Raw genomic sequence first — 21,053 nt, forward strand, 5'->3', positions numbered from 1 at the left:
GAGTCTTTCCCCTGGCTGGAGGGCTGCTTTTTTCTTAAGGTCGTCCGGGACTGAAACCTCTTTCTCCCCCCCACCAAACCAAAACCCTAAACTCACTAAATCATGGGAAAGCGTCCATATCGGAGATTTGTGCAAGCGCAGGCGCATCATTACGCATTTTATCTCCACATATGGCATGCGTAAATGCGTAATGGGTACATTCCACAAAGGAAGAGATATCCTGGTGATGTTCCCTCGCCAAAGTTTCTGTACAATTACACAATTTCCCGTGTAGTATAACCCAGTGGTTTCCAAAGTGGGGTCGCGGGACCACCAAGGGTCTTTGAAGGGGTTCCAGGGGGCCCCAACTCCCTACATGTTAACACAATAAGAAAATGTATCATGGTGACTGTTTTGGAGCCAGTGATGTAGTGATAAATAAAAAGATGTGTTAAACTCTGACCTCCAAGTCATCATGACAAGGCAAACAACCATCAACAATAAAAGAAAATCAACTAGCTATATTTTCAGAAAAGCATTAACTTATGGGTTTTCCTTAAAATACCTCATACTTATACAACTTATATCAGTGATACTACTTAGTAGGGGTTCCCAAACTGTCAAGAAGACACAGTTTAGCAACCTATGAATTAAAAAAGGTGGCTAAACTAAATCTAGGTGATCACTACATCCATAATTCTATACTAAATCATCACAAAACTCTTCTCAGATGGGCTTCCTTACAGCAAAATCTTTGTCAAATGTTGGTCGGTAGTGTAATGCGGATCTGTTAGGGGTTCTTGACATGAGAACGTTTGGGAAAAGCTTATATTAGTCTATTTAAACTTAATATTCATCTCCTATTCCAAAGCTTCAGTGATGATCATCATTTTCAGTGAGTTATGATTAACGTGTGCTACTTCTCTTTCTCTCGTGTTATCCTAAATATGTGTGATAGTTTTTGTTGCAAAAACACCGAGCAACAAAAGAATAAGAATAATTAATACCTTTATTCCATCTTTATTACTAATATCTTATATGAGCAAACATGGCGTTTCAACTGATATTCAAGAAGCAGAACTAAAAAAAAGATTAATGCGAGCATAAATCTATGAAGAAGCCATAATTACTTTTCTTTCTTTGTAAAGTTAGACATTTTCCATGAATGTGTGGCAGTGTCTGTACAACAAAAGACAAAACAGCACAAGAATGTGAATAAATAACGCCTTTATTCCATCACTATTACTCATATCAACCTTATTCATGTCATTATTCATAACCCACAAGAACGGAAACTAGTTTTTCCCCTCCTGTGCTGCTGAGCCCCCCCTGGTCTCTGCAAAATAAAAAGCCGTTCCACCTTAACTAGTGCACACATCTCTATCGCCCGGCCTTCCACATCTGCCCAATGAATCAGGAGCGGATGCGATGTATCCTTTTTCAGTGGAGTGAATGGCCAATGGGAGTTGGCTTGTCGAGCAAACACTGAGCCCTGCGTTCCCATTCATTCAGTGCTGGACAGGCCCGCAGAGCTGGAGAGAGCGCACCGCCGTCTGCGACCCGCCGAGGCTTTTTTTTTGCACAAGAGCGCATATTCCCCGCAACAACAAACAGCCGAACAACTAAAACTCACTTTCCTCCGTGTCTCTCCACAGATACTCGAGGAGGGGAAACTCTTGGATATAAGCTCACTTGTCTCCGAATTTCTTTTTTTCCTCCGCTCCGAGACATTTTTCTCATTTCTATTTTACAACACTTCCTACGGGACTTATAACTGGGTTGTCTTGTCTAAAGATCGGCCTCCAAGTGCGCAACGTTTCTCCGGGTGCCTTTCCTCCCTCTTCCATCAAAGCTCCTCCGTGGATTTACTTTATTTTATCCTGGGACGAATGCGTGCGTAACCCGCACTGAACTTTGATAATTAACGAAGAAAAGGGAATAACGCAAAGGATACACTCGCACTTGGATTAATAGGCTGTCGCTGTGAATGTTATGCATTAGATCTTAGCGTTTGGACATTGCCTCTTCCTTTTGGATGGAGTTTTGGTAGGCTATTTGGTTGATGGATTCGACGTTATGGATGGTTGCATATAGGTACGTATCCCCTCTTACTATTTAACAATTATTTTACGCATCTGATTTGAGTTTTATAATATTTGTTGCCTAATAGTAGCGCACGGACCGACCCTATGCGCCACTTGGCGATGGGGTCTAAATGTTTCGTTACATTGGTGCACAAAGACTAGGTTTGCCTTGTAATTTTCTGTTTGTATGGGAAAACACCGCCAGTTAGTTGAATTTATTGCGATTAGTTTCTGAAGTTGATGAATTTCCATGCCTGCGTCCCTCTGTCGCTCTGCTGTAACAAACACCCCTCCCCCACGGCGGTTGTTTTCATTCATAAGTTTTTCCCCGTCTATTTGGATGCGTCCTCTAATGTCTCTTGATCTCCAGCTCTGTGGGTTTTATAGCGCCCTGGTTTTATTATTGCGCACAATGTCTTCTCCTTTGAAAGCGCACAGTGCGGGTAATCCTATTTATTGTGCGCCCTTTGACGCGTAGACTCATAAAAAAATAAGAGTTTGTGTTTATTTGCAAAGAGTAGCAATATTGATCACAGGGTTTTCGCTGCAGTGTTTATTTCTGTGAGGTTTTTTTTTCTGTTTCACGGCGCAGGCAAGCCTTTCATTTTTTTGCAGGCTGTGGAGGTTTTGGCCTTGTGCAGATCGGCATTGCTTCATAACATCCCCGAAGGCTCGGACCCAAATTCCTGATGTTGTTTATGGCACAAAAACATAAATTAGGCATACTGTAGCTTTAAATCATCCGTCAAAACGTGTCTCGGTGTAGCCCGAAGTGAAGCTCTAATCAGGCACAACAACTTTCAACTATCAACAACTATCATCCAGTGTTAGGTTCGGTATTCTACAAAAGTCTGAATTTTGTCGGGACTTGGTCTGACCTTAGTTTTTTTGCTCTACTTTTGTCCCCATTTCCCTGAAATCCTTTTTGGTGTAGTAATAGAATACTAAGTGAGGCAGCTCATTTAGTTCCCTTGGATCGTGTCCTCATTTCGTCGCCGCGGTGCATTTAAATGTTAACTAGTCATACAAATGTAAATGAGGAGGGGAAGTATTTGTAGGGCCTACTGAAGTTTAGATGTGTGCGTATTGGGGAGGAAGGTACAAAAAGTCTTGTTAATAGTCAACTTTTTCCCCCGGGTTGCCTCACTTAGAGGGATCAAATGTGACATATTGCAGTGTTGACAAGATGAAAACAGTGGGCCTGCATTAACTCTATCTAGACCCTCAAATGTTAAAATAACGTAAGGAGCTTCACAAGAATTCTTAAAACGTTTCAAAACTACTGGTTTCACTGCTGCAGTGGATTTCATATTAGATGATTGTGTATGCATAATGATAATAACGATAATACTGTTTTCACTTAGTTGGGAATTGTTTTAGCCCCCCTTCCATCAGGACGTTGTCTGTTTGCCAGCTCTGCCATGTTTTGGCTCTTTCTGATGATGTGTCCCTCCCTGCCTCCCTCTGTCTCTCCCTGGCCTCTCTCCCCCCTCTGGCAGGTTTTCCGATGCATGCCAAGTCCACGGTGAATGTCGGAAGTGGTGATCCCCCCAGATGGAGCTCCAAAGTCAACATGGCCCCGGCGGTTCATTAGTGGTGATCCAGCAGCCTTCCCTGGAGGGCCGGCAGAGGTCGGATTACGAGCGGGAGCTCCAGCATGCCGCCATTCTCTCCCTGGACCAAATCAAGGCCATCCGCTCCAGCAACGAGTACACCGAGGGCCCCTCGGTGGTACGGAGGCCCCCTGCGCCCCGTATGGCCCCCAGGCCCCAGGACAAGCAGGAGAGGACTCACGAGGTCATCCTCGTCAATGTGAACAACAACTATGAGCACCGGCCGTCGGGCCACCACCACCACAACAACCACCACCACCACCATGTGGGGGGCGGCGTGGTAGTGGTGTCCGGGGGACAGCAGTACGGTGGCTCGCGGGCGCCGGGCCTCAGCCGCTCCACGAGCACGGGGAGCGCCGCCAGCTCAGGCAGCAACAGCAGTGCCTCCTCTGAGCAGGGACTCTTGGCACGCTCGCCCCCCACCAGGCCCGGCGTGAGCTTACAGCACCACCACCGAGCGGAGCGGCCCGTCCGGACTCAGCCCAAGCCCAAAGCCGTTTTACTGCCTCCGCTGGAGGCTCCGCTCAAGCCCTTGGACAAAGGGAAATCAGACTCGACTGGCACCGGCAACGGGGCGGTGGCCGCCGCCGGGCACCAGTTCATCTGCGAACGTTGCGGGAAGTGCAAGTGCAGCGACTGCACGGCTCCCAGGAGCCTGCCCTCCTGCCTGGCGTGCAACGGCCAGTGCCTTTGCTCGGCGGAGAGCGCGCTGGAGCACGGCACCTGCATGTGCCTCGTCAAGGGCATCTTCTACCACTGCTCCAACGACGACGAGGGGGACTCGTGCGCTGACCACCCCTGCTCGCTGTCGCGCTCCCACTGCTGCTCGCGCTTCCTGTGCATGGGATTAATGTCGGTACTCTTCCCCTGTCTGCTATGCTACCCGCCCGTCAAGGGCTGTCTGAAGGCGTGCCAGGGCTGCTACGACCGGGTCAACCGGCCCGGCTGCCGCTGCAAGAACTCCAACACTGTCTATTGCAAACTGGAGAGCTGGGCCCCACAGACCCAGGAGAAACCCTCCTGATTGCCCCTGTGTGTTTGTGTTTGCGTGTGCGCGGGAGACTCTTAATGCGGATCTGACGATGATGATGATGATGATGATGATAATGATGATGATGATAGTCGCGAATTAATGTTTATCAAACATTCTAAGCACCTCCCACCCGCCTCCCCTCCTCCGCTGCGGAACCCTGCTAAGGAGCTAAGCAAAGGAGTAACGAAAACCACTCGATTATTTTTATTTTTTATTTTTTTGGATCAGGACCATGTTTTTACAGACCAGTGTTTGCCTTAACTGTTTCTATGTCTATCCTCAGCTCCTCATTAACACTATTTTTTTATATATAAAGTTTTTCTTCCGTTTTAGGTAGGCGGTTTCCTCGGGCCTTAATGCCCAGTGGGAGTCGCCTCTCACCAAATCTGTGAAGGACGATCTACTATAGGGCGATTATGTAGCTGTTACCAGGTATTCATAGCAAGCAGGTGTGTTTGAATTATCGGTTGCTACCACACTAAAACCGTGGTTCCTATGCTCATGTTGCATTAACGAAAGCACATCCATCTCATAGTATTTTTTCTCCACTTGGATATGTTTCTCTCCTTCCACCCATCTGAACTCTTCATACGCATTCTGTGGCATTCTCCCATGTTTTTGTTTTTTTTGTATGTTTTTTTTTTTTTTTTGGTTTTGTAAATTGTATGCTCAAATCCATAAGAGGAATTCTGGCTATTTTTTAAAAGAAAAAATGTCTGTTAAAACATTTTTTTTGTTGTAAAAAATATTTATTATGTGAAGCTCTATTATTTTATGATATTTATTGCAAAAGACAGTCTTAAATTTACTCATGTCTGAATATAACAAAATATCAAATACTTACTGAAAAATTAAAGGGTGGCACAAAAGAAAACTATGTTAACTTTAATGCAGAAAATATATTAATTAATGAAAAAACGGTGCTGTCTGGTGTCTTGATTGTGCTGGTTTGAACACAGAGGAACAGCAACTGGCTTGAGGAACCAACAAGTTCTGGTTGACAACTGATTTCAAGGGCATGCAGCTCTTTTTCTTGAGTTTGAGCGCATTGGTGAACAGCAAATTACTGTTCTCTCTCTCTCTCCATGTGTGTGTGTGTGCATGTGTGTGTGTGTGTTCTTCATGGGTGTGGAATTCCTGGTAAAATAGGAACTTTTCTGCAGTGAGCAGAAACAGCTTGTAGCTCGAAATGCGGCTGTTTACATTCTTGGAGGGCTTCTTTGCCGCGATTCTCCTCGCTAACCTTGAAAGCTAAACAATACAGGTCATTGACACGATTAGCCCCGAAGCTGCTAGCATCAACAGAGCCTCCGCGTTTCCATGAGTTATGCTCACAGGAAGTAACTCCACTTCTAACCCGCCTCCCCCCCCGACTCACACCAGCCAACAAGTCACCACAAAACTATGCGCTGTAGCTTATTCCCTGGGCTTTAACATGGCTAGATCAGGATGTTCCCAAACTCCCAAATGGTCTCCATATTGCGGAGCCCACAGTGTGTGCCTTGAGAAACGAGAGCCACCATTACGACGAGCCGGGGCCACCTGTTCAAAGATAATAAACCGGGCTATCAATGCTGGGCTTTTATGGCGTGGTTCCTGCACTAAAGGCAACGATGGGGGCAAATCCAGCCCCCACCCCACCCCGCACCACACCACACCACACCACACCACACCCCCCCCCATTTGGCCGCCTCTTTTTGTCAGTGAATTTATCACTCGGGAAGTCCGCTGACCCCCCCAGCCCCCAGGGGATGAGATCATCACTTTGAAAGTTGGTTGGTCAGGCAGAAACGCCAATAGAGGGGTGTGGGGAGGGGGGGGGGGGGGACACAAGCTGCGACCAGGAAATGCACTGGGACACGGCAAAGAAAAAAAAATACTCATGCTTAGGTTTGGAAGCTGCAGCATGGACACAAAAACGGAAATCCACCACATGCAACCGTTGTGTGCATGCAAGAGGGCTGTGATCTTTGGATTGAGAGCCATGGAGGTTCTGTGTGTAGTTTTTTAGTCTATTGACTTAACACAAGTTAGAACCCTACAGTTAAAGTCTTGGCTAGTAAAAGGTTTGGTGAAAGTACTTCAGAGACAAGAGGCTAATGGTAAACATCAGCACAAAGGAAGTATCTAGTTGCCTTTGTCATTTAGCTGACTAGGCTTTCACCAGGACAGACCAGCACACAGTCTTATGCCAGTTGGTCAGCAGTTTGCATTAAATGAACCATCCTTCCAAAATGGGCCCTCTGTACTTAATGTGCTTTTCTTTCCTTTTTGGTGGAATGTACCTTTTGTTGCCCTGAATAGTTAAGAGTGGATTAGCGATTTGTCAATTTCCTGTTACCTTTCAGAGCTGCAATTCGAGCCCCATTTGCTCCTGGCTCCTGGACGATCGCAAACAATAGGAGGCCTCTTTTTTCAGGTTTCACTATAGTTCCCCCATACGGGTGAGGGGGGGGGGGGTGGAAGAGATCTAAACTGTATTCAGGAGGCGGTGAACAGGAAGACAATGTTTACTTGATATTTTCCAGCCTAATCCAAATAAGGAAACGTATCCTACTCCCACCATTTCCAGAAGTTGGCTCGGTTAAGTCCCTTAAAATGTCCCTCAGATCTCTGATCTAATCGGCTGAGGTGTCTAAAATAACGTTTCAAGGCCTCTGAATAGTTTCTTTCACTTTTCAGTGACTCTGCCACGTGAACCGCTCTGTAAATGCGTCACATTTTATTCATCATCGGGCAACCTCTCCACTGCAAAAAAGTGAAATCTGAGTCAGTATTAAGTAATTCAATGGCAGAAGTGGTCACAACCCACCCCCCTCTCCCCTCCTCCTCCTCCTTGCACTTGTTTCAGAGTAAATTTAGCAGCTCCACACACCCACGTAATGCTATTTGGAGTTGTCAGGCTTGGCGGGTCCCTTGCTACAGCTTTGGGTTTTTTGGGGCCGTGCAAGTGCAAACACGCATGACTACCAAGTGAGTCATGGTGGAACCTCCAACCCACACATCGTACCGGGGCAGTCCTTTTCTTAGCCAGGGCGCTGCTGACGGCACGGCCGCGGTGCAGCAGGATACTCTATAAACAGTCATCCTCCTCCACAGCATTCATCACCAAAAGGCGAGCTTCAGCTTCCCTCCGCCTCCTCATCTGGTTTTCATTATTTCCCCTCGTGGCATATAAATAGAAATTAGCAATCAGGGGGAAACGTGGGGGTGGTGGATTTTGGAGAGGAAGGCGGCTTTTTTGGACTTCCACGTAATGACCAAAGTTTATGGAAGTTATCTCCTCAGATATTTGTTTTTGGATTTGGTGAGCTGGAGCAACATGTGAGACTTGTTGCTCTGGTGTGTTTAGAAGCTGCTCCAACATCCACTCTCACCAGGATTAAAATGAGATTAAAACAAGTTAAGATAGCTAAAAGAAAAGATGCAAAACAGGACCTGATAATGTCACTACCTACTATGTAAGGATTGCTGTTGTCAGGTGAAAACCTTGTATGTCCAAGTCCAAAATGTCAACTTTTCAGGAAATAAGAAAAGCAGCCGTATTTTTAGCTTGACCACCATGCATTTTGGAGTTCATCTAATTGGTTTTCATGGGTTTTCATAAACCCAAGGGTTGTACAATTTTCTCAACCCATAGAGGAACATGTAATCCTTCAATTGAAGTTAAAACATAAAAATCGCCAAAATTGGAGTTGTGAGGTTTTCACCCAACAATGACAACATTATGAAGGTTTAACACAAGAAAGGCCAATGGCTTTTCTGGTTCTAAGAGAGGTCCAGCAAGCCATCAATTGAAAGAGGTAAATATAATTATAACTACTACTTACTTGCATGATTTTTGCATATCTAACTACACTGGTTGGTACAGAAAGTGTGCCAAGGAAAAGCCATGGAGGGATATTTTGAAAGCTAAGTGCTAAAATTCAAAAACGGCCGCCAATCGACAGCGGCGGTTAAGAAGGATGGTGAACTGTATTTCACACATAAAAAGCAGGTAAAGCTGTGTTTAGGTGCTGCTGCTGCTCTCTGTTTGTCCGGCCGGTGGAGTGTTTGAGGACAGACAGTCATTTAGCAGCCTCTTTCCTCCTCAGGAGCCGTAAAGCGCCTGCAGGGACGACCCGGTGTTTTATCAGGTGTCGAGGGCTATTCAAGATGGAGGTGTTTCATTGGGGCTTGAGCCTCTTAAGCATTTGCTCCTGGGTACACACACACACACACACACACACAGGAGGAACTTAGTGTAAAACTTTCACACATCCCCTCCCCAACCTGCTATGTGTCTATGCAGCGTTACTAGCTATCTGATACCGCATTCTTCTCCAAGCCCCCTTCCTGTCTCTTGTCTTTGTCTGCCATTTTATGGACAAAGGCCAGTAGGGGCTGAGGAGGAGGAGGAGGAGGAGGAGGAGGAGCAGGAGGAGGAGGAGGCCCAGGGATCAATACAATACACGACCCTTGGCAATCATTCAGTAGGATCCTTTTGTAATTAATGGCCCTGGCGTTATTTTCGGAGAGAGACAAGATTTGCGCTTGATCAATGGCTTCTATTTCATCAGGCCGATTGACTCATCAGTATTCAAAGTGTCACTTCCTTCCTGCAAACTTAGCGGAAAGCCTTTGCCAGCTCTCACAGCCCCAATAGACGGCCTGTGATTTTGTATTCCGCCGGCTAATTAAATCAGCGGGGTGTTTGTCTCCGTGTTTCTCTTGTCGGAGACTGTTGCTGGAAACGGCCAGTTGTCAGGAGTCGTTAGATTTGATCCCCCGAATAGGCTTAGAAGGTTCAGGAGATACCAATGCCTGTTTTTTTTCTAGCAGGGGATATCGCAAACTGACAGTTGGCAAAGACAAACAACTGCAGGGAATTACAAAAGACGAGGCCCGCCGTTCACGAATCGCATCTCAATCTCAATCCGCGCTCAGACACAAACACATCGTAAAAGAAAAGTCCACATTGAAGAACAAGTCCACGAGATTGAGAAGAACAAGTTTCCACATTGAAGAATATACTTCTGATAGGTGCAGCGGTGTCACCCAGCGCTGCTTTAACTTTTCCTCAGATAGCCTAACTTTGACAAGATCATGTCCTTGTTCCTGTCTTAACTGCCCCGGGGGACAGTTTGTGTGTGTGTGCTGCATTCCAGGCCCCCTACAAGCACTTTTGTCTGTTTTTCCCCTTGATATGTTGGTTAAAAAAAATGCATCATATAAACAACCATACGTTAGATAGATAGATAGATAGACACTACATTCATAAATAAATAATTACTGAACAAACAAATAATTCCCCTTTTGTTAAGTGTGTGTGTGTGTGCGCATGTATGGCTGTTTAGAAGGAAGAGGAGGAGGAAGGGAAGCTTACTCTCTTTCTTTTTTGAACCCCCCCCCCCCCCCCCCTTCTTTCCCTCTTTTTTTTTTTTTTTTTTTTGCGAGATTAGACTACGCATCCAGACAGATGGTTCCCGTCTGCTGGCTTTTTTCAATTCACTTCCTCTCCTCACAGACAGCCGCCCTTCCCCCCACTCGCTCGCTCTCTCCCTCCCTCCCTCTCTTTCTCTCTCTCTCTCTCTCACCCCCCCCTCCCTCCCTCCCCCCTCACCCCTCCAACGGCTCCTCTGTTATGTGGCTGGAAATAATCTTTTATTGCCCAGTTGTTCGGAAGTGACCTCCTGCCCTTGATTAGATAGGGCCAAGTCCTATCACACGATTGTGTTTGAGCTGGCGGTCCGACCCCCTCCCCCCCTCCCTTCCACCCCCGAGCCCTCTCACCCCCCCTACCCCCCCCCCCCCCCACACACACACACACACACACACACACACACACCCCTTTTTCACTGCCAGGGCCTTGGTGATCCTGTGTGAGGGGACAACAATGGGGGGCTTTAGTCCCGTCCGGCTCTTCTCGGCTGGGGGGCAGCAGGGTGGGGGTCAGGAGGGATTTTTTTTTTTTTTTTTTTTTTTCATCAGTCAGTCAGTCAGTCAGGGGGTGGAAGTCGGTGGGCGGGGAGGCCGCTACACCCCCCACCCCCCCTCTCTCCACCCAACACCCACTTCCCCCCACATGCGACAGTTAACCTCTCAGTTGCCGGTTTGCTCACCCTTCGACCCTCCAGCCCTCCTCCCACACACACACACACACACACAGACACACACACCTCTCCCCAGACACAGATAGACTTTAATCTCCTGCACTATCAGTGGACCTTTGAGTCTGCTGTGTGGTCGACAGGTGGGCTCGCCGAGATATTTCGGCCTTTGTTGAGCAGTGGATCTGGCCGGTATTGATCCTTAAAGTCCCGCATTACCTACAAATATTCAGCTCTGATCAAAGACAGAAGCACATTCCAAAATACCAAAGCCTTTTTTTTTCCTTATCTGGCTTCGGGCCAGATAAAGGTTTTTTGTTTAAAATGTGCAGCCAATGTAAGGATAGTCACTCATCAGCCTGAATAATAAATTACTTGAATCTGCTTTGATATGACGATGATATGAGTTTTTTTTAGGAATGTAGAGAAGAACATGAGGTCAGAACTGACATGAGGTCAGTTCCTATATGGAGACCCACAGTTATAAACGATAATCAAATGTATCTTCAGAACAGCTTTAATTTCTGCTTTTTTCCATAAACGACCCTATCTTCATATTCAGCTTGGATCAGTTTGGCACTATTTACTATAATGTGATAAATAATGAATTCCTTTGTGTCTTAAAGAGTTCTGTTACATTTACATTTTAGACATTTAGCACATGCTCTCATCTGGACCAAACAGTCAAATGTGTCACACTTTTCCTTTGCGTTGACATCTTATATTTCACTGACATGTTCCAATAACACAGAAACCATTTAAACATCACTAATCTCCCTGGGTGAGAAGTCAGTAGTTTCACCATATGAGGCATGATGAACCTAAAACTTTGGCTCTGTTTCCACTGTGGTTGTGTACTCGGATTATACAACCACAGAAACTAGTTTAATCATTTTTAACAGCGTATTTAGCAATCACACTACCTCCCTCAAAGGAGTGACACGGGGAAAAAGTCTACTGTAAACTGTGTTCCTAACTTTAGAGTCAGTTTTACAGCAGTTGCACAGCTCCGGTGGATATGGGGCCGTTTTCTGTGCCGTCTTGTTTGTCTCCTCGTCCTCTGGAGCTGTAAACCCATAACAAAACCCTCGGTGTCCAGTTTCACTCTGGGAATGAAGGCCAGGCTGTGTGAATAGGGGAGAATAGACAGGAAGACAACTCTGATTACCTCCATAAAGGAGCTGACCTCATGTCGCTCCCTCTCCTTCTTCTCTACCTTGATAAAGAAGCATTTACATTTTACATTTTAGCCATTTAGTCACAGACTTACAATAAGGGATGTCGTGTAGAGTAAAGAGTTTAGCACTCTTTTAGGCTGTCATAAATCTATAAGACATAAATTCATGGTATACATCATTTTAAGTCGTACCAAACTGATGTGAGTTATACTGTATGAGGATCAGGTCTTTTACGAAAGAAACATAAAATATGGAGGACATAAAACATAAATGAAAGCTTTTATGAAAACATATTGGATTTTTGTTTATAATGGTAGTTATGATGCCGTATGATGATCAAGTAGTGCCAAACTGATCTAAGTTACATGACGATAGGGTCTTTTAAGGGAAAAATATGAATAATAACACAAATTAAAGCTTTTGATTTTTGTTTATAACAGTGGGTGTGATGCCATATGATGATCACAGCCTGGGAGTCATAGTTTGCCCTCCTTTTTATTTAGTGCTGCTTACAATGAGCGCAACAAGCTTAAATGTCTAGATTGGCAACATTGACAATAACCAATAATGACTCTGATTATCTCCATATAAGAACTGACCTCATGTCAGTTCTGACCTCATGTTCTTCTCTACATTCCGAGAAAAACCTTCGTCCAAACTCTCCCGCCTGAGGATGATCAAATCAAAGCAGATTCAAGTAATTTCTGGTCTGGCAATTTAAATAAATGGATGCCGGTCAGAACAGATGACGGCAGTTCTATATCAAGTTGCTTTGCAAAGCTTTTAATAATTGTGTTACCGACTGTTTACAGTGAAAGGCCTCTGAACGAATCAGGCCCAGTAGAAAGTTAGAGGGCATTCGCCTGGTAGGGAGCCTCCCCACCTTCCCTCTCCCCACCCCCCTTCCTCCCTCCCTCCCTCCAGGGTCTCCAGCCCCAAATCCAGAGCAGGGGGGTCCTGAACAGGAAGCTTAGGAGCCCCCCCCCACCACCTCCTCCTCCCCCTCTGTGCTTGAGGGGGGACCCCCAGATCAAAGACACGGCACACAGAAAAGGCTTATCTGTTGTTGATTTTGGGCTTACACTCAAGCACAGGGTTCTAGAAATGTGTCAAGGAATTACAGGGCTGGATCATTGAATCTCCCCTTTTCATCTTTTTTTATGCTTTTGTTCTTCCAGGTCTTTGAAACTGGGGGTGTTCTTGTACAGTTTTGGGGGGGTACTTTAAAAGAGAAAGCAAAAAAAAAAAAAGTGAGAGCAGATAAGCAAAAAAAAAAAGAAAAAGTCAGGGAACAAGGACTTTAAGTGGCTAACTGAAAACAAATGCTCCAAGTGTGTTGGACAGAAAATAGATTCGTAACCGATGGACAGTCAGTCATTTCTCTGGTGGCCTTCTGCCGATTTGCTTCTTCGCTGGTATAACAATCCAGCAGATTTTGATCGTTTCTATTCCCGCTCTCCCTGATCTTTAACATTTCAATTTCGGACTCTGCGAGAGGTGCGATTCTATCTCCATCCCGTTCAATAGCGGTATTATGCCAAAGGGGAAACTGGACCCAGAGGGCAGGAGCTTTCCCTGCTGTAGATCTTATTAAGTACGTCGCTCTATAATACATCCCAGCTTGACACTCCGAGACCACGCCCCCTTCATAGAAACAGACCCGTCAATCACAGCGCTTGGTAACGCTCTGACATGGTCGACTACGGCGTGATTGACAACTCATACTATGTGTACAGGCTCTGAGGGAGTATACAGAGATGCTGCCGGACCACCGGGAGAAACTCTTTGCACGTCGTCCCTCAGCCAGAGTGTTGTGTGCAAGTTTCTGAGGTCTGAAGCCTGGTATTCGCCATGCAAAGCAGTTTCAGTGTAGAGAAAATGAGGCTGGATGTTGACCATTATGTTCAGATTAGCAGTATGCGGATGCAGAATCCTGGAGACCATCTTGTGGAACAGATACTACGCTTCGATGGGTTTCAAACTCTCTCAGAGGACCCGAATTTCCAAAGTAATTTTCCTTGCAACCCAAAATTGTTGTTGTGGACTACTGTGTAGACCAGGCTTATTTTCCTGTCTGTAAATGAATAAATCAGTAGTTGTAAGTGTTTCAGTCAGCCTACCTTACAGTGCAGGGACTTGGGAAGGTTTGGCAACCTAACAAAGAAGCAACTTTTGATACCAAACTTTTCATTCAGACCCATGTTAATCTTACCACAACCTCTCTTTAGGTTCTGGCCCAGACTTTGGACTGAAAAACACTGTGATACCTGTGATACAAAAGCAAATAAAGGTTGTAATATGCTACCTTTGATAGTATTTCATGTTTTCAACTCTACATAGCTTGCCATAGAGTTTGGTAATAATGCTGCTAATGTTAGCGGTTTGATTCCCAATGGCACCATCAGTGTCTGAAATGAAAGTTTTGGCTCAGTTGCCAAGGGCTAGTAAACTAAAAAACATTAGTTACCAAGAATATTTTTTTACCAGCCAAAAGCTGGTTTTGCGCTATTTAGGCTAGTTAACCATCCAGGTAGCGGAGAAACAGAAGTTTAGATGCTATCGCTTCGCGTAGAGCAGAGTAACAGGCAGCCAATCAGGAGCCTGGGTGATACAGAGCAATTGTATTGCTGTAATTTGATTGGCTCACGGTCAGAGAGAGTGTACTAACTGAGGCATTCAACTGCTATAATCACAAAAAGTTACCAGGCAGTGTAGCGGTGGCCCATATTGATTTAAACACCAAAGATGAGTTTTACCGGCATTCAGCTCTTGGCAGGTGTTCCCTTCAGACCCTGGGTACCACCCATGCTACAAATGGAGGCAGTGATGATGTGTAAGCCACTTTGGATCTCCACCAATTTGCATAAAATGTTGTTAATGCCTACATTTACGATGTCGTCCTTTCCTGCTCGTACCTCCAGCTCCAGCAGGCCCGAGCGCTGCAAAGCAAATGGAAAAAAAATCGCTCCGTCAGACAGCGCCTATAGCTTTTCCCCTAGCATCTGTTCCAGGCTCCGGCTCTGGAGACGGCCAGCTGCGGAGGTTGTGTGAAAAGTTGAAAGGAAACTTCAGCCGCCTTGCGAATCTCACACCATTACTCAGGACGAATCAAAAGAGGAACACTTCGGTCGAATAAAAGGAAAGCAAAGGGAGCGAGAGAGGAAAGAGAGAAAGAACGAAAAAAGTGAAACCAGCTGTTCGGAGGTGCCTCGTCTTTACGACGGTATAGCGACGCACGCTCATAACCGCGTCCAAGTTTTGCCACAATCAAACGCTCAATTTACCTTTACAGGAATATCAGAGATGTTACGCCGAGGTCTGTTTTCGAGGGGGCCGAGTCGGGGCGCTCTCTTGTATTTATGCCTTTAAAATATATATGGCGTGTAGCTAGTGAAGACAACAAAGGGCCCCTCTAATTCTTTCCTTTCCCGAGGGGGTACAGAACACGCTGCGGCCACATCAAGCCTGCAGACTAACCCCCACCATGCTATACAGGTGCAAACTTAAAAAGAGCCTTCATTCAAGGCGGGCCGGACGCCTGCAGTTAAAAAAATCCCCTCTACGTCTCTCCTTAGCTCTTTTTTTTTTCTCTTTCACTTCTTTTCCGAGCGCTTTTCTCTCACGTGATCGTTCCAAGGTCAGAGAAATATTTTGTTGCATCTGCTGCCAGGACACTATGACTCTGACTTTTGCACTCCTTACTGTTAGTTGCTTGTAATGATGGTGATCTAGAAAGTAGGAACTGAAGCTTACTCTACTCTGGATAGGCGTTACTTAGAGCCTTTATTTATTGAAGCTAAGATTGTCATTTACTACAGAGAAGGAAAACAGAAGGAGAATGAAAATCATCAATTCTAATAAAACCATATTCTTCATCAAATACTTGAAATGCTCCTGGGTATCAAGCTTCAAGATACACTGCAGTTCATTCCAGGTATGAGGGGCATTAAACTTGAGAGCAGTCTTTCCTAACTTCAAGTATATAATGCCTAAAATGTAAAATGTCAATAATGACCCTCAACACCGCCATCACTGGAGTTTAGATGGGGGCAGAAAGAGAAAGAGAGAGAGAGAGTCAGCCAGAGACAGAGAGGCAGACAGGCAACCTTTTGGTTAACAAAAGGCTTTTCATCAGTGAACCTTTGCTACAGGTAAAGATGTTGAAGATGTTAAAGATGTTAAAGTGCTCAAACACTAAACAGAGACACAAATTACTGGCTGTCTTCTCCCAGAAATGCTCTTCAGCTTCCCCACTCGTCTGAAGACGCACAGGTCGACCATGTCGGTCGTGTTGCTCTCAGGTATTCTTTGGACTTTATGACTTTCCATCCACTACAGGGAATGATCTAAGTCACAGATAAGAAAGCTGTCAGGATGCCATTAAAATGGCAGTAAATCTTCCTGATTAGGTGAAATTGTAACTCATCATGCTAAAGGTTGCCGGCCTTCTCTGACTCTGTACCAGACGTGTTGATCTAGTATTGACCTAAATAGGTCTATAAAATAGATAAGGATATCTCACCTCCTCAGGAAGTACACCCCATAAACACTGTAAGAGTTTACAGGCCCTAAAAGTGAGGAACAAACTTGCAGAGGTCATGCAGAATTGAGCTGCCTCGCTGAATTTGCCTTTGTACCTTTAAGTGTTTATATTTTTTGACAAGAAAGTTTCCTGTTCCCTCATTTCTAAATTCTAACCTCATGTTGGACTTAACGACTTTGCAATTCATCATCTTCCAAAATGGAAACACGGTTAAAATACAAAAAAAATAAATAAATAAAAAATGATGACTAGCCGTGAATGTTAATGAGACAGGCTAATCAACGGTCAGCTATTATTCAGGCAGAGGTCGCGCTCCCTGCAGAGGAAGTGCACTGCTATCATCAATCTGGTCAGAACGGCCTGCGTAAGAAAGGAGCTGGAGGTCGTGGGCGGGGTTGAAACCACCATCTACATGTCAATGGACCCTGCTTGTTGACTTGGTATATTCCACCGCCTCAGAAGCTTCTTGTCAGTGTTTGTAGCTTTGTTGTTGTTCTTCATTTGTTTTTTTTGTCGTCCGCCTTTCCCTTTTCACATTTTTCCTTTCCTTTCCTCAGTTTTGACCAACTTGGCTGGCTGGTTCAGCAGGGAGGGAGGTCTACTGGGGGAGGGGGGGGGGGGGGGGGGTGAAGGAGAGAAGGAGTAGGGGGTGGAGGGGGGGAGGAGGAGGAGGGTGGCCCGAGACACATTGAGTTTGCCAAGTCAGGCAGAACGATCGACAGGAAGCCGGGCAGGAAGGAAGACGAGCCTCTCCCCATGAAGTGCCATTGTTTATGTGACGTGACTTGAAGCGGCCAAAAGTGACTGGTGGTGGGCTCCTCTTCCGCAGTGACCCACTTCTCAGAGTGGCACAAAACACCCAGCCTGCACATGGAAAATACAAAAGAGGAGCTCTCCGTTTTTTTTTTTGTTTTTTTTTATTCTCTTAACACTGGAATACAAAATATATTCCAGACATACTGAGTTGCAGCCAGGGATGCAGTGCAGAATAAACCCACCTCAACTCAGTTTACCCAGATTTTTATTTGCACAATATAGTAGTTTAGCCACTTTTTTTTACACTGACATAAATTCATTATGACGTGAATTCATAGTGAAAGCCTAATTGATTTTTGTTTATATTGGTGGTTGTTTTGCTTTATGGCAATCACTAACTGGAGGTCATAGTTTACCCACCTTTTTATTTACCACTGCATCACTGGTTGCAGCACACCTCAGAAAATATCTGTGAATTATGTAACATCCTATAGAGTTCATTTCCAAAAGCTATTGATCCATTTTGGGGAAAAAATGATAACCTGATTCCTCATTCAGTATCTTTAGAATACAATAAAAGTGTTATAACTTTGTCAGCTAAAGGCCTTAGTTACCTCTTATCCTTTAGAAAAGTGCCATAATTCATATAGATTTTAATTTTGTGCTATTAATCATTTTGTAAGAATAGGTGACAATTTTTTCCAATGATTGATATCTCATTTTGGCACATATCCACAACTATATTCTAGCTGTGCTGAGCTGCAGCACACCTAAGGGATTGTGGGTTAAACATTTAAATACAACACAGTTGCAAGTAGTAAGGCTTTGGCATGTGCAGTGCATTGAATGGCAAATATGGAAACACTTATGTTTCATAGTGTATCTTTAACGGTCACCTCAATATGTACCATTAGGCGTTACTAAAAGTTCCAACCAATAACACTATCACAGATTTTTGAACAATCCCGCTCCTCCACCCCTCCCATCAAATAAAACTACCTTTCTCTCTCTGTTTTCCCATTGGTTTAAACTTTTGAATGATCCCTCCCTGCATTATGTCCCGCCCCAATATCCTGTTTCAACAGGAAGTACATCACATTAAGGAAGCAAGATGCTCTCAAAATGGTGTTTCACTGGAACTTTTCATGTTTGCTGGGAAGTGACCACCAAATATATCTCTGTTCACACTGAGAGCAACATGAAGTCACTGGAAGTCCATTCATTTCTTACAGAGCTGAGCGACCAGAGAAACTCGACGGTCAACAAGCTTGTCTGCCGAGAAAAGTTGGCCACAGCTGAAGTTTTTGCAGTCTTCTGCTGTCAACAGCCAGTCAGATTTCTGGGCTTCCTTGTTTCCCCAGCGATGTGATTTTGTTTCATGAACAACAGTTCCACCTGTCAAATGCAAAATGGACGAGAAGTTGATTACAGCCATTCAAAGCTTCCCAGTTCTCTACAGCTTTAATTTGAAGGACTACAGGAATAAACGTCTCAAAAACAATGCTTGGAGAGCGGCTGCATTTATCATTGGGGTTGATGGTAAGTTCTGAAGTAATCTTATCATTTTTCTGTTTATTTTCAACTAATGCTACCTAATTAGCACTTGCTAGCTCACTGTGTTAACTCATCAAACAATGTAAAAGTTATGAAACACCGAAGCAAGTTGCTCACAGTGTGGATGTGTTGTCACTGTTACTAAATGTACGTCTAGATGTACTGTCTGTGTGTTCTGGTTCGGACCGTGTTTCTCCTGCAGGCCCTCGCAGGGTGAGAGAGTCCACCTGGACCGTGGGATGACAGGGAGAAAGACGAGCTCTCCTGCTCTCCATCTGCTTACCAGTCCACCTCCGGAACATTCTTCTGGCCCCGCCGAGCTCTTGGCCTCGTCCTCGTCCTCCCCGACTGAAGATCAGCCAGATAACATTATCTCCTGACCAATCAAATGCTTGGATCCATACCTCATCCCACAGGTGGGCCTTCCAACAGACGAGCCGGTGGAGAGAGTGTTGCTTTTATTGAGCGCCAACCAATGGGAGCGCGGGGAGATGATCCAACGCTAAATCGGGGCCAACCTGCGTTTTGTGGTGTTTGTTGAGGTAATGTTGAGTGGGATAACATGTCAGTGTTATTCAGTACATGGCTCCTGGGCTGCCTCTCCTCTTCAGCGCAGCAGCTGTATCTTCAGTGCAGCGCAACAGACTCTGTTTTGCGCTGGTATATGAGTCTGGATTTATGTGCTTATTTCAAAGATCTCAGTTTATAGGTGGCATTCAAGCTAGTTAAAGCTGAATAGTAGGCGAAAATCAAATGCAACAAACACTCATTCTGCCAACTCATATCATCAAGCTTCTCAGAAAGTTTTGCAACATCTGAATTGAAGGATTGAGAAAGGATTCAAGGTTTAAACATGCTTATCATTGGCAGGAGTCTCATCTCACGCTCCCTGCAGCCAACCTGGGCCAAACGGTATCTGAAAATACTTCTTAGCGTTTGTTTTATCCTGCTTGGAGTGGCTCTTGGGTGGGGTTTACCGCCTCAGGACAACTCAGTGTCAGGTATGTTGACAGTTATTGAAACATATCCTGAATGGATTTTAAAAACACTTTCCTGTGATTGTCTTAACTTTCTGTCACTCATCGTATTTCCTATGTGGTGTGCCCCGCCCATCTGGCACCGAAGTAGGATATAACACACCATAAAAAGTATTTGCTAATATTATTTGACCCAGGTCACTCTTGCGAAACATTAAGCCTTGCAGATTGCTGTTCAATTTTGGACTCTCCTCTTTGTTGCTAAAGTGAGAATGCATCCAGGCACTCAAACCCAACAACCCCCCCCCACCCCCCCCTCCTCTTTCTGTGTCCAGTAGGGACCAAACAGACGGCCTGTGTTTGTTTCCCCTCTGGTCTTTCCTGATTGCGCGACCAGGCAAATTCCGGTCCGCTCTAATCTAGCCGTTAGACAGCCACCGAATTAACGAGAAAACCCATTTGACACACATGCTTCCACTTTTCCGTTTGTGGCCTCCCCCCCCCCCAGTCCGCTTAATTCGTACAATTTCGCCTTCATTAGGCTGCATTTCAAGCTGCGGGGCACAGGTAATGCAAAGCATTTCCCCCCTCAAATTGTAGGCCCGAGCCTCGGTTGCTAGGAAGTGGAAGAGCCTCAATTGCAGCCATTTCCTCGCCAGTGTACCGAGAGGTCCTATTACAGCGTTTAGGTCAGGGCAATTGGTGTCATTACAGGCAGCCAACTTCCCTCCACCAAAGTAATGAATTAGCCCAAGCTATTTGGGCTGTATGATTGCAGTTGCCAGGGGAGATGAGTATGAAGTGGGGGGATAATTATGGTATGTATCCCTGAGCGGATGTGTGCCGGTGTGGGCCAGCCAGGGGGGCGGTTTCCACACTTGTGTAATGGTTTAATGTAGCTGCTGACAGGGAGCTGGGCAACATGGAAAGGTGCTACTGTGCTCTGCTTGTGGACTGTGACAGGCAAGCTGAACCAAGCCAAACCATGCCGACCTGTTTTAATCTGTGGCTCGCTTACCGGTACTTTAAACGACCGAGTTCAACATCCAAGAGTCATTCTGCATTCTGTTCAGAAACGTTCATAAGGGATGAATAAAGCTGATTGAATAAAATTGTTTACAGAACCTTTAAGGTGATTTGCATGGTAATAGAGTGCAACTTTATTAGTTGCACTCCAGTTTCATTAAGAAATCCAATTCTTTTAAATATTAAATGATTACAAGCTGTTGAGACAGGCAAGGAAACCA

The 21,053-nt window shown here is 45.2% G+C and overlaps 1 protein-coding gene across 1 annotated transcript; it reads left to right on the forward strand.

Annotated features, from left to right (window-relative positions):
* The first annotated feature begins 1,435 nt into the window (after nt 1–1,435).
* Nucleotides 1,436–5,629, forward strand: spry1 (sprouty homolog 1, antagonist of FGF signaling (Drosophila)). The gene is made up of 2 exons (XM_071925792.2): nt 1,436–2,073; nt 3,563–5,629. The coding sequence occupies exon 2, from the start codon at nt 3,618–3,620 to the stop codon at nt 4,698–4,700; it is 1,083 nt and encodes a 360-aa protein (XP_071781893.2). The 5' UTR covers nt 1,436–2,073; nt 3,563–3,617; the 3' UTR covers nt 4,701–5,629.
* The last annotated feature ends 15,424 nt before the right edge of the window (nt 5,630–21,053 follow it).

The sequence above is a fragment of the Centroberyx gerrardi genome, chromosome 16 (genome assembly GCF_048128805.1).
Source record: "Centroberyx gerrardi isolate f3 chromosome 16, fCenGer3.hap1.cur.20231027, whole genome shotgun sequence".
Lineage (NCBI taxonomy): Eukaryota > Metazoa > Chordata > Actinopteri > Beryciformes > Berycidae > Centroberyx > Centroberyx gerrardi.